Below are 12235 nucleotides of genomic sequence, written 5' to 3'. Positions count from 1 at the left end.
CTGGAAGAGCGGTGCCTAGTAGCACTCCCTACAGTGTCCAGCATGGAGTAGGTGCTCAGCAAATATTTGTTGAATGAAGTTCCAGGGAGGGAGGCCTGTTGCTTCATAGATGAAAGATGATGGTGATGATGATGATGGAAGCTAGCATCTAATGAGCCTTTCATTTGTCCTAAGTGCTGCTTTCTGAGTTTCCCATGGACTCCCTCTTTTAATCCTTACAGCAGTTTTATAGGGCAGGTATTAACTATTATAATCCCCATTTTGCAGATGTGCAACCTTGGTACAAACTGAGCTACAGAGAGGTTAAGTCGTTTGGCCAAGGTTGCACAGTCCATCAATGGCAGAGGCGGAATGCAAACCCCTGCTGCCTGGCTCTTAACAGCCCCGCCATGCTGCCTGAAAGGGTGGTGACGGAACAGCCTTCAGAAGGTGGGAGACGTCAGCTCAGCTTTCAGATTGTCAGGGCTGCAGTGTCTGGAGAAGCTTGGACAGGCAAGAAGAGGGGCTGTGCAGTCTTTAAGCCCCTGTTTCTTCTGCCTGTCCCTGGAGCAGGCTGCCTTTAATCAATCCTGCCTTCTCATGGCCCACCTGTTCCGGGATTCTTGCTCCCATCCAGCTCTTTGTCTTTCTTTCTGGTGGTGATCCCTGCTCCTCTGTTGACTCTGGCATTCTAACCCCGCCTGTGAGAGACACCTGGACTCTGCTCCCCTCTGAAAACCTCCCAATCTAAAGAACAAGAGTCCTTCTCCCCAACCCTGACTCCTTGGACCAAGGCAGGCAGCCCCTAATGAGAGGCTTAGGTTCCCAGACCCTAAGTCTGGGTGGGGAAGTGGAGTTTTTAGGCCTTTCAAACCTTCCACCACCTCCCAATTCCAGAACTCTGGGATCCAATCCCCACCTTAATGACCCCAAGCCCCTTACTCCAAGAGCTGCCTTATGCTCACCCCCCAGGTCACCTCCCCTGGCCCTGCTAACAGTCAGATGTAGCAAAGAAGCAAACGCCAAAGTGAGTCTGTACCTGCTCCTTAGAGATCCTCCTCTCCCCACCCCACCCTGCCCATCACCAGGGCAAAAAGGGCCAGGGCTAGAGGCACCTACTTGGTGCCTAGTAAGAGAGAGGCTAGGGACGTCCTTTACTTCCCCACCATGTGGTTGCTTCTGGGAGTGCCACAGCGGAGGGAAAAAAGCAACCTCCACCCCAACATAGACATGGGCTTGGGGAGGGCCGCCCCTGCCTGGTGAGGGATTGGTAGACGTAAGGGGGCCTCTGGGGTGCCCGGCCACCTCGCAGCACCCTCCCCACCCCATGCCTGGCCGCTATCAGCCATCTCACCTCCTGGCATTGACACAGCTCTGAGGGTGAGGTCACCACTGAAGATGTAGCCAGTGAATGTCAACCTGTGCCCCAGGGACTGTGCCCTGCCTGCCTCCACACCTTCAGGGGACCAGAGGAGACAGGATTGCAGGGGCTCAGAGGGCCGTTTCCCCTTGCGGTCCACCATGTATGGCACCAATCCCGAAATGGCTCCTGGAACCCACACCCCTTCCCTGCGCTCTCTGGGGCCCAAGCCCTCCCAACTGGCTTTTCCTGTTCCTGGCTTTGTGTGGCGCAAGTTCCCCAATTATGCCCACATTATCTCAGCCGCTGGGCAGCCTCCAGCAGGCTGGGGGAGGGGTGGGGAGCACCCAGTTATCCTGCTGGAGAGGGCCTAGGGCTTAGCTGCTTGCCAGCTAGCCCGTCAGCAAGAGTGCTGGGCCGTCTGGCCCACTGACCTCACCATGGGACTGTTTCTGGAGTGGGGCCACAGCTGCACTGGGCTGCCATCAGACAGTTAGGGCCAGGAGGACCACTGGGACTTGGGAGGCCAGCCTACTGCCTTACAGAGGAGGAAGACAGGGCTCAGAAAGGGGAAGTGACTGGCCACGGTCCCACTGCCTGCTAAAGGCAGAGGCAGGCTACAGCCTAGCCCTCCCAACTCGTGGCTGGATGCTTCTCCCATCGTATTCCCAGCCCACGGGACCTCTGCCCAGGGAACATCAGCTCTGAAGCACCCCACAGGCTGGCAGAGGGGACAGCTGGAGGGGCGAGGCTGGGGATAGGCCTGATGGACCTTGAAGGGCTGTGGATGTGAATCAGCACAGAGAAGGGGGAACCTCAGGGAAACTTTCAGAACATGGCAGGGCCTGGCTTGGTGAAGCCAAAGATAGACTTATTCAGCAAGCACTTCTTGAGTAGCTACTCTATGCTGAGCACCAGGGATACTGCAGTGACCTAGAGACCTGGCCTGTGGCCTCTCGAGCAGAAGAGAGGGGAGCAACTTACTGCACTGACCATGGGTTTTGGGGCCCTCAGAGGAGCCTGTGCTGCTACAATGTCCCCGTCATGCCAAGGAAGTGAGTGAGCATAAGCCCCAAATTTCCACTCTTGGATCCCAGACTCCTTTGGGGGGTCATTTAGGCCCTTCCCCTGCCTTAGGTTAGTACAGAGCCTGGTGTTATTGATGCTATTGATGACGCTCAATAAAGTGAGTGAAGTAAGGATGAAAAACATGAAGGATACAAATGACAGCAAGGACACCGCTTGTGGGGAGTTGGCAGGACTCAGGAGAGAGCTGGAGGGTACAGCCTAGTGCTGGGGACAGCTGCCCCACGTGAATGGAGCTGAGCCAAGTTCAGGGGTAAGGAAGCCCAAACAAAGGACATTCTAAAGGGGATAACACAACCCATGTGGAGACTGGAGGGAATTTCACTCCCTCCTTCTTGCAAATGTCTGCTCTTTTGACTTCCATTGCGATTTGTGTAGTAACAAATATTTACTAGCATCTACTATGGGCCAGATGCTGCGCTGGGCACTGGGGATACAGAGATGGAAAGGACAGACCCTGCCCTTGGAGGAGTTCACAGTCTGGTAGAGAAGCCAGATGTGTAACCACCACCTTCCAAGGCAGGAAAGAGCCGAGCTAGAGGTGGCCAGGTTAGCTCTAGTGGGGAAGATCAGGGAGTCTCCTGAGGTGGCCTCAGGGGGCTGTCCACAGTTGGAGAAGGGGAAGGACCGTCTAGGTGGAGGGAGCTGCCTGGGTAAGAGTCTAGGAGTATTGGGTGGATAGGCTCTGTGCTCCGTGGAGGCCGGGACTGAATTGCTCCTTGATACGACCCAAATGCTCACACTAGATCCTGGAATATGTCACTCGGCAAATTGTGGCTGAATTGGGAGGAAGAGGGAAGGAAACCAGGAATGTGGCATGTTCTGAGGATGGGCCCAGTCTGGTACGGTGGGAAAGTGTGGCTGATGGAGAGAGGTGGACAAGAGGCAGGTGCAAGGAAGTCTTGCCAGGAGAAGGCATTTAGACTTCACTGTGAAGGCCATGGGGAGCTAGTGGAGGCCTGGCCTTATGCAGTGCTCACTTCCCTCTGCCGAGCTGGGTAAGGGGGCCCAGCCAGTGCACCAGGGCATGGGGATTCAGCTGTGTGGGAGAAGACAGCAGGGTGGCCATGATGACAGCCACCGCGGGCCTTCAAGCTCACCCAGAGCCTTCTGCCTCTGACGCACTTTCTCATCCGTCACGCCATTTGGTTCCCCCAGTAACCTCGTGAGGTAGAGAGGACTGGATTCTCTGCCCCATTTAACAGAGGAGGAGACCAAGGCCCAGGAAGGCAAAGCAGCCGGTGCATGGCTCCCAGGCTGGGGCTCTGCTCAAAAAGCAACCAAAAATGAAGGTGCAGACGTATGTTTACTAACACAGAGTGATGTTTATAATCCATCACTAAGGGAAAAAGCAGCTTATGGGGCATGATTCTGACTTTTTAAAATAGATAGATGGTTATGTGGATATACACAGATATAAAGTAAAAGAAGATAGATCCTTCAAGATTATCCTGAGCAGAAGGATCATGGGATGTTGTCACTTTCTTCTCATGATTTTTCAGTGTTGCCTAGAGTGTTTTTATAACAAGTAATTAATATTTTTACAATCAGAATAAAAACAATAATGACTGCTATAAAAGACAAGACCAGAGCACAGGGAACTGTGTGGGTGGGGGGAGGCTACGCCTGACACTGACCACTTTCTGCCGTCCTCCTGGCCAGGCGCCCACTCCCAGGTGGTCCAGGTGAATGACTCCATGTATGGCTTCATCGGCACAGACGTGGTTCTGCACTGCAGCTTTACCAACCCGCTGCCCAGCGTGAAGATCACCCAGGTCACGTGGCAGAAGGCCACCAATGGCTCCAAGCAGAACGTGGCCATCTACAACCCATCCATGGGCGTGTCCGTGCTGGCTCCCTACCGCGAGCGTGTGGAATTCCTACGGCCCTCCTTCACCGATGGCACCATCCGCCTCTCCCGCCTGGAGCTGGAGGATGAGGGTGTCTACATCTGCGAGTTTGCTACCTTCCCTACGGGCAATCGGGAAAGCCAGCTCAATCTCACGGTGATGGGTAAGCTGCCCTGGGCCCCCTCCCTGTTCATCCAGAGGCCTGTTACCTCGGGGCATGGCCATCCTCAGGATGCCTCAATGACCCCAGACATCCCCCTTGGGTGGGCATGCTCCCATCATTCCAGGCATGAGGCTTCCAGTCCCTTCTAGCCAGGCCACCCCATGATTCACTAGGGAATAGGGGCAGGGGCTTAGCTCTAGACAGTGGGGAATGTCGTTCTTCAGGTTGAAGCCCACGAGGCCCTGTGCAGGCAGCAGCATCAGACACCACAGTAAGGAAAGGAGCCACCTGCACTGCTTGCCTTAGACATGCCGGGACTCCAGGAGACCTAAGCTCGATGACGAGGATATGACTAGTAGGGCAGAGAGGACATAACATTAGACATGATGAACTTCCTGCAAGAGGTTCTGGGACAGGCTTTGATGCAGCACAGCTGAGAGGCAGGGATGGCCAAGGGGACCTGAAGACAAGGCCGGACGGACACCACACACTTTTGGCCAGTGCATCTTGGACAAGTCAACAGAGCTAGTCCCATCACTCTCTCTGCTTCCTCACAGCCAAACCCACCAACTGGATAGAGGGTACCCAGGCAGTGCTTCGAGCCAAGAAGGGGCAGGATGACAAGGTCCTGGTGGCCACCTGCACCTCAGCCAATGGGAAGCCTCCCAGTGTGGTATCCTGGGAAACTCGGCTAAAAGGCGAGGCAGAGTATCAAGAGATCCGGAACCCCAACGGCACGGTGACGGTCATTAGCCGCTACCGCCTGGTGCCCAGCAGGGAAGCCCACCAGCAGTCCTTGGCCTGCATCGTCAACTACCACATGGACCGCTTCAAGGAAAGCCTCACTCTCAATGTGCAGTGTGAGCAGGGCTGGCTGCCGGGGGCCTCCCGGGGTGGGCGCCACTGTCCCTCCTCCTCCCTCCTCTCCTTTCTCCTCCCTTTCTCTTTCTGGGGGTACTTTCTTCTCCCCTCCTGTCTCCCCCATCTCCTCCCTTTGTTCATTTTCTCTCCTCCTTCCACGTCCCCCTCCTGTTTCCACTCCAGGGCTCTGTGATCGCCACCCTCCCTCGCACACTTCCCTCTCTCCTGGCTGTTTCCATGCCACTGCTCCTTCCATCCCTTCCTGGCTGAAACTCCCTTGTTGTAAGTCCCGCTCTCCTGACCTCACCCTCTTCAAACATCGCTTGCCCCACAGATGAGCCCGAGGTAACCATTGAGGGGTTTGATGGCAACTGGTACCTGCAGCGGATGGATGTGAAGCTCACCTGCAAAGCTGACGCTAACCCCCCAGCCACTGAGTACCACTGGACCACGTAAGTGCTGCAGGGCTGGCCAGTCACCTTGGAAGACGGCTGGCTGGACCACGGGTGATGGGGGGCAACCACCCTACCTCCAGGAGCCTTAGACAGGGAAGAAATTAGGGTCTGGGCTCAGTGAGAAGCGGGGCCATGAGAGAAACCCCCACCACCAACACACACACATACATTACGTCCATGTGTGACAGTGTCGGGTCAGTGGAACAAGCCATTCTGCCAGAGGGGTTTCCCTTGTGATCTGCTTCCCTCCCTCTTCCTAATAAAGAGTTCTGTCATTTTCCTTTGGTGATTCAGCCTGAGTCACTCCAACCCCAATCCCCCAGTATTTATTTTTATCGAGGTGTCCCCCGGGAGGCCGGTGTTCTGGAGCATCTCAGCTCTTTCTTTGTTCCTGTTCCTTCTCTCTGGCACCCCCAGATTCTTGGGGAGGAGGCAGCAGCCAGCCCAGAACACCTGTGCTCATGGAGCACGTGCCCTGCGGCCCGCCATCCCCTTCTTGGCCTCACGGTCTTCGCCTTGACCTTGAAGGGTCCTGTCTCCCCTCCAGCCGGCTCAGACAGCTGGGGCCAAGGCTCTTCCCAGAGAAGAGCTGGTTGGAACACACACAAAGACAGGAACGTGGGGAACCAAGGAGAAGGTTGATATGGGTGGCCAGGACACAGCTGCCCAGAAGGAGTCTGTCCCCTTTTTCTGGGGAGCAGAGGGCACTGGTATGCCCTACCTATGATCCTCCACTTCCTGGAGTAAAAAGTGCTTCTGAAGGTGTGAGTGGGCAGAGCCTGCTGGCCGAGTTCAGCTCTGAGGACCCAGGCACTGGTAGGTTCAACAGAATAGCTTTGTGGCCGCGGGGGTCACGAGGAAGGAAGAAGATCCCTTGTCCTTGGCAAATCTGCAAGTCACTTTCCACATGAAAAAGTCCTGTGACATTCCCAACAAAAACACAAAGTAGTGGAATGGAACATACTTCCTATCTCATTACCCGAGTGGCTTGCCCAGGCCTTTTGCCCCAGTGGTTCTACTTTAGGAGATCTGGGGTTAGAACCAAGGCATCTGTATTATTACTAGTAGTAGTAGTAGTAGTAGTAGTAGTAGTAGTAGTAGTATTAGTATTAGTATTATTTTGAGATGGAGTTTCACTCTGTCACCCAGGCTGGAATATGGTGGCGCGATCTTGGCTCACTGCAACCTCCACCTCCCAGGTTCAAGCAATTCTTCTGCCTTACCCTCCCAAGTAGCTGGGACTACAGGTGTACACCATCACGCCCAGCTAATTTTTGTACTTTTAGTGGAGACGGGCTTTCACCATATTGGCCAGGCTGGTCTCGAACTCCTGACCGCATGATCCGCCCACCACCTCGGCCTCCCAAAGTGCTGGGATTACAGACGTGAGCCACCACGCCGGACTGGCATCTGTATTATTAACCAGCTACCCAGGAAACCAAGGACCGACAACCATGAGACGTGAATAGGAAGCTAGAAACAGCACTTTACCGGGAGTCCCAAGATTTGGCTGGAGCTCCCATGCTGCTACCTGCAGCTCCCATGCTGCTGCCTGCCAGCTGTGGTTCCCTGGTCTTGAACCTCAGGTTTCATCTGTTAAGTGGGACCAGCACCTACCTAGTCTGCCTGTATTCCCATATTATGATCAAATATGAAAAGCTGAATAATATAAAACTACTAAGTGAAAGAGATTATTAGTATTATTTTTCTTCCTTCCAAGACAGATCCTACCACACAAGCTCAGCAAAAGGTCTAGAGGGCCTGGAGCCAAGTGGGTGACCCAGGAACAGCTTCTTCTTGAGGCTGGAGAGTCATAACCCTACGCGTGTCTCCCAATTCCCACAGGCTGAATGGCTCTCTCCCCAAGGGTGTGGAGGCCCAGAACAGAACTCTCTTCTTCAAGGGACCCATCAGCTATAGCCTGGCAGGGACCTACATCTGTGAGGCCACCAACCCCATCGGCACACGCTCAGGCCAGGTGGAGGTCAATATCACAGGTAGGAAGCTGCATCCTCCCCAGCCTCTCTGCACCCACGGTTCCTTCGCCACCTGCATCCCTCAACTTTGGGCAGTGCCACTGTAGGAAGATTATCTCCTTTTCCAGCTTCTCTAGTTCTCCCTTGAGCTCTGGCCATTGGTTTTGCTTTGCTTTTCTCTTTCTTTCATTTAAGGGCGTAAATGAGACAGTCACAGTGACCCCCAATCAGAGAGGGGCAGGAGGAAGGCTCCGGGAGGGAAGAAGGAAGTGCTGTTTACAGCAATGCTGTTTTGGGGGCCAACAGAGCCTGCCCGTGGATCTGCCAGCAGCACCCACCATGGGATGCCGGTGTGGTGGGGATAGGTTTGTAGGTGGAGCTCATCTCCTCCAAGGTCTGCACCTGTGGTCGAGGACCTCTTCGTGAGCCAGAAAGTGAGGCTTACCTCAAGCAGGGATACTGGAGAGAAAGCGAAGATGTAGCCCAAAGCCATAGTGATTTGTGTGCCCTGCAACTGAGCTCTCCCTGCAGCTTTCTGTCAACTTACCTATCTGGGCAAAGGGAGAACAAGGGCTAGGATGTTCTGAGGAGAGACTTCACCTGGGACATGAAAGGAGCATGGGCTTGATGCCAGAAAGCTGTGACCCTGGACAGGCCCTCATCTGTAAAACGGGGACAGTGTGATGTGCCTTGAAGGGCTGTTGTCAGAATTCTACGTGATGTAGGTCAAGTACTTAGCACAGATCAGTCTGTCAATAAATGGCCAATGCTCCCTGATTATTACCCTGACCTCCATCATTATCATTATTATTAATGGAAGCATCAAAACAGGTCCACACAGGGACAAACTGCCATCACAACTTCACATGTGGAGTGTCTTTTACAGTGGACCTGAGCTAGCTGCAGGGTGACAAAGTGACAGAGGGTCTTAAAAGAGTAAGTGGTGTCCCACTGTGACTGAGATAGGAAGTAATGTGCTCAGGGACACAGAAGACTGGTCGGCAGTTCCTGGGCTCCGGCCACAAAGCTTGGGCAAGCCATGACAATTCATGAGCTCTGAGCCAGTGTCTCTGGAGTGGGAGACCTCATTTGTGGGTACATTTAGGGCACAGTTGCAGAAAGAGCCATGTGAAGTTGTCCAGGGTCTGCGCCTACCTGTCCTCAGAGCCGTTCTGTCACCTCTCTCACCCTGGGGCGGGAGTGTGGAGCCGCTTGCTGTTGTCTGCAATCCCTGGCCTCGGCCCTGAGACCGGTCATATGAGGAGGAGCATCAGGGTTGGAGCCTGGGGAAAGCTGGGGGGTTTCCACGGGTTGGTAGGCAGAAGGAGCTGGTGTCACACACTTCTCCCCAGCGGGGAAAGTCCGAATAGAGCCCAAAAGGAGCCTCAGGGTTATCCAAGCTCCAGCCCTGAAATACTGGGGGAGTCAAGGGGGAGGTGGGAAGGGCAGGGCCTGTGTTCCATGTGGAGAGGCCATAGAGAACATGACCACCCCTCAGGGAGGCACTGTCACACGGGGGACAGCACAGACCTGGCCTGAGTGTTCACACACTGGCTCTTCCTAGCTGTGTGGCCTTGAGCAAGTTCTTCACCTCTCTGAGCCTCGGCTTCCTAACCTCTAATGCGGAGATACCCACACTTGTCTCAGGCCTCTTACGATCATGCAGTACTCACTGCACGGCGAGACCTTCCCCTGATGGTGGGCTATCAACACGTGAGGGGTGTGGGCTGGGGGCAGGAGGGCCGGGCCACCTAGGGCCCCAGCTGGAAGAGGGACACAACATGGCTCTTGCTGACAACCCTGTTAGGCAGGAGCCAGGAACACATGGCACTCACTGAATCATTGATAGGCCCAGTAGCTGAGCGGCTGGCCCCCCTCGGACGGGACTCTCAGCCCCTCCAGAGGACTCGGGGAGGTGGCCTGAGCCTTCTCAGGGCTGTGTGTTCTTGCTCTCAGGCAATTTTCAAGCAGCAGCTGACCTCACTACCCTCCATCCCACGTCGGCCAGTGCCTGCCACATTCTCTGGGGAGCCCACCCTGCAGGGCACAGCCATGCCCTTGCTCTAAGCCCCACGGGTCCAGAGGGGATGCATGAGCGAGAGGGATAAGTGGAAATTTAATTTTTCATTCTGGCCATTCGTTCGGGTCATGGCTTTTGCCCTGGGCGCATCTGGAAAGGGAAGTGAGCAGTGACTGGGGCAGGGCAGAAGGTGGGCAGCAGGGGGTGTGCTGAAGGGACACGCGTGTGCAGAACACGTGTGTGCCGGGCCACTGCACACCTGCGCAGACTCGCTTTGGCACAGCTTCTTGGGGCCCTGGGCCCCCAAGGAGGGAGCACTGAGTGGTTGCTGGGAGATGAGTGAGTAGGCTGGGCTGGAGGGCGGGGCGCCCAGGCCAGGGAAGCGTAGGAAGGAAAATGGCGGGAGCAGAGTGGGCAGGGAGGAAGAAGCAAGGCCTTCTCTCTGCTGGCCACAGGGAGTCTCTGAAGGGCTCTCAGCCAGGAAGCACCATGGTGAGGTGTGTGGGTTAGACTGAGCATTCAGGGGGTTGTGTGGATGGCACCAGGACACCCGTTAGGAGCTGCCACCATGAGTGAGTCCCTAGTGGGAAACAACAGGCCCAGGCTGTGGCTGTGGTGATGGGGGCACTGAGGAGATGGACCTGACAGAAACTGCGTGTGCTTCTGTGGGTTCAGGCCCCAGAGAAGCCCCTTTTAGAGGCTCTTACACAGAGGAGCAGTTTCATGGGGTGGGCCCAGTGGTGACAAAACGAAGCTCCCTCCCTTCTCCCTCTGGGGTAATGACAAGGTGGGGAGAGGCCCAGGGTGCAGCCTCGACCAGACTGAAAAAAGCAAATGAGGCAGGCTCTATCCCTGTGGGTGTCAGGAGGAGACAGGCCAGGCCTCTCCAGCTGGGACCCAGCCTCTCGCCACTCCCAAGAGCAGGGCAGGGAGGTTGCCAGGGTGTGGGATGTCCGTCCCCACTCCCATCCCAGGGTGCGAGGCGTCTGTCCCAACTCACATTTCCAGTGAAGCCCGGGCTCAGCCCTTGCAGGCGAGGATCACAGCCTGCCCGTCAGGCCTGGAGTTCTTCAGACCCAGAGTTGTGGGCCCTGAAGGCCAGTGTCCTGGAAGGGAGGCAGGTGTGAGCCTGCAAGTGTGCTTGTCCAGCCATGGTATGGGCGTGTAAATGTGAACCAGTGTGAGCAGGCTCCGTCTGCATGCTGAGTGTGCACGTGGGAGCCTGTGGCTGTGCTGTGGCAATGTGCCATTCTCTGAGCCGGCGAATGGCAGTGTGTTGGGAGGTCTAAGAAGGCAGCTGCATCCGTGCCTCTGGGAGGATTCGGTTCTCCCCCAGCTTGCCGAGGCCCTGCCTGATGGTCTGACACGAGGCACAGCTGCTGCAGCTGCAGATGGACAAAAGCGCTTCCCAGAGGTGGACCCCAGGCCTCCCCACTCTCCCTGTGGCTGACTGCACTGCATGCTGGGAGTGTAGTTCTTGCAGCTTCCGGGCCTAATCTGATGCCAGAGCATTTCCTGCCTGAGGAAGCACCAGGCATTGGTTTTGGAGGCAAACCCAAACATTCTCTTTGACCCCAAACCTCCAGATCCTAGATCCAGACTGTAAGCCCTAACACGTCACTGTACCTCAGATCTATCCAAAGCCCCCAGCACCAGCCTACCCACCTCAGAGAACCAGGACCCCAAAGGCATGCAGAGTCCCCACTTCCCCACTGTCCTGACCAGCCAGGGACCCCAGAAGAGAAGCTACAACCCTTCGGGAATGGGGACAAGCTGCTCCCTTTGTAAGAGGATGTGAGGGAGGCTGGCTGGGCCCCTGCCAGCAAACATAAATGACCCTGCGGCCTGGCTCTTCTCTCTTCTCCCAGCTGCGGCCCTTGCAGCTCTGCTCCTGGCACAGAGACAGGAGCTACTGGCTGAGTGTAACAGCTGGAGAGGGGGAGGGGGAGGGGAGGACGCTCCACTCCACGCCAGACAACCCCTTCTGCTTGCAAATGGGTTAGGTCCCCACGCTTCTCCTTTCTTCTCTCCCTCGCTCAGTATCCTCACTCGAAAGTCTTTGATGCTGGAAGGTCATCCCAGCCATTCTGCTGCTGCTACACAGGCCCAGCCCTAAAGTAGCCAAAATAACCAGGGTTCTATTTGATCCCAAAAGATCCCCAGGAAAGAGTAAACCTCCTTAGAACTTGGGGAAAAAAGTTGGCCAGGTGCGGTGGCTCACACCTGTAATCCCAGCACTTCGGGAGGCCAAGGTGGGCAGATCACTTGAGATCAGGAGTTCGAGACCAGCTTGGCCAACACTGTGAAGCCCCGTCTCTACAAAATATTAGCCGGGTGTGGCAGTGCATGCCTGTAGTCCCAGCTACTCAGGAGGCTGAGGCACAAGAATTGCTTGAGCCTGGGAGGCAGAGGTTGAAGTGAGCCGAGATTGCTCCACTGCACTCCAGCCCAGGCGATGGAACGAGACTCTGTCTCAAAAAAAAAA

At 55.5% G+C, this 12235-nt stretch overlaps 1 protein-coding gene across 2 annotated transcripts in view; it reads left to right on the top strand.

Annotated features, from left to right (window-relative positions):
- The window catches only part of NECTIN1 (nectin cell adhesion molecule 1), a 93509-nt gene that overhangs the window by 46510 nt on the left and 34764 nt on the right, over positions 1-12235 (top strand). For both annotated transcript variants that reach the window (XM_023208473.3, XM_023208472.3), the window contains exons 2-5: positions 4088-4438; positions 4996-5298; positions 5634-5751; positions 7600-7751. In XM_023208473.3, the coding sequence (XP_023064241.2) occupies positions 4088-4438; positions 4996-5298; positions 5634-5751; positions 7600-7751 (924 nt within the window). The remainder of the gene's footprint in view (positions 1-4087; positions 4439-4995; positions 5299-5633; positions 5752-7599; positions 7752-12235) is intronic.

Source organism: Piliocolobus tephrosceles, chromosome 13 (genome assembly GCF_002776525.5).
Source record: "Piliocolobus tephrosceles isolate RC106 chromosome 13, ASM277652v3, whole genome shotgun sequence".
Classification (NCBI taxonomy): Eukaryota; Metazoa; Chordata; class Mammalia; order Primates; family Cercopithecidae; genus Piliocolobus; species Piliocolobus tephrosceles.
Note: the sequence above shows the minus strand (reverse complement) of the source record. Positions and strands in the feature narration are given on the sequence as shown.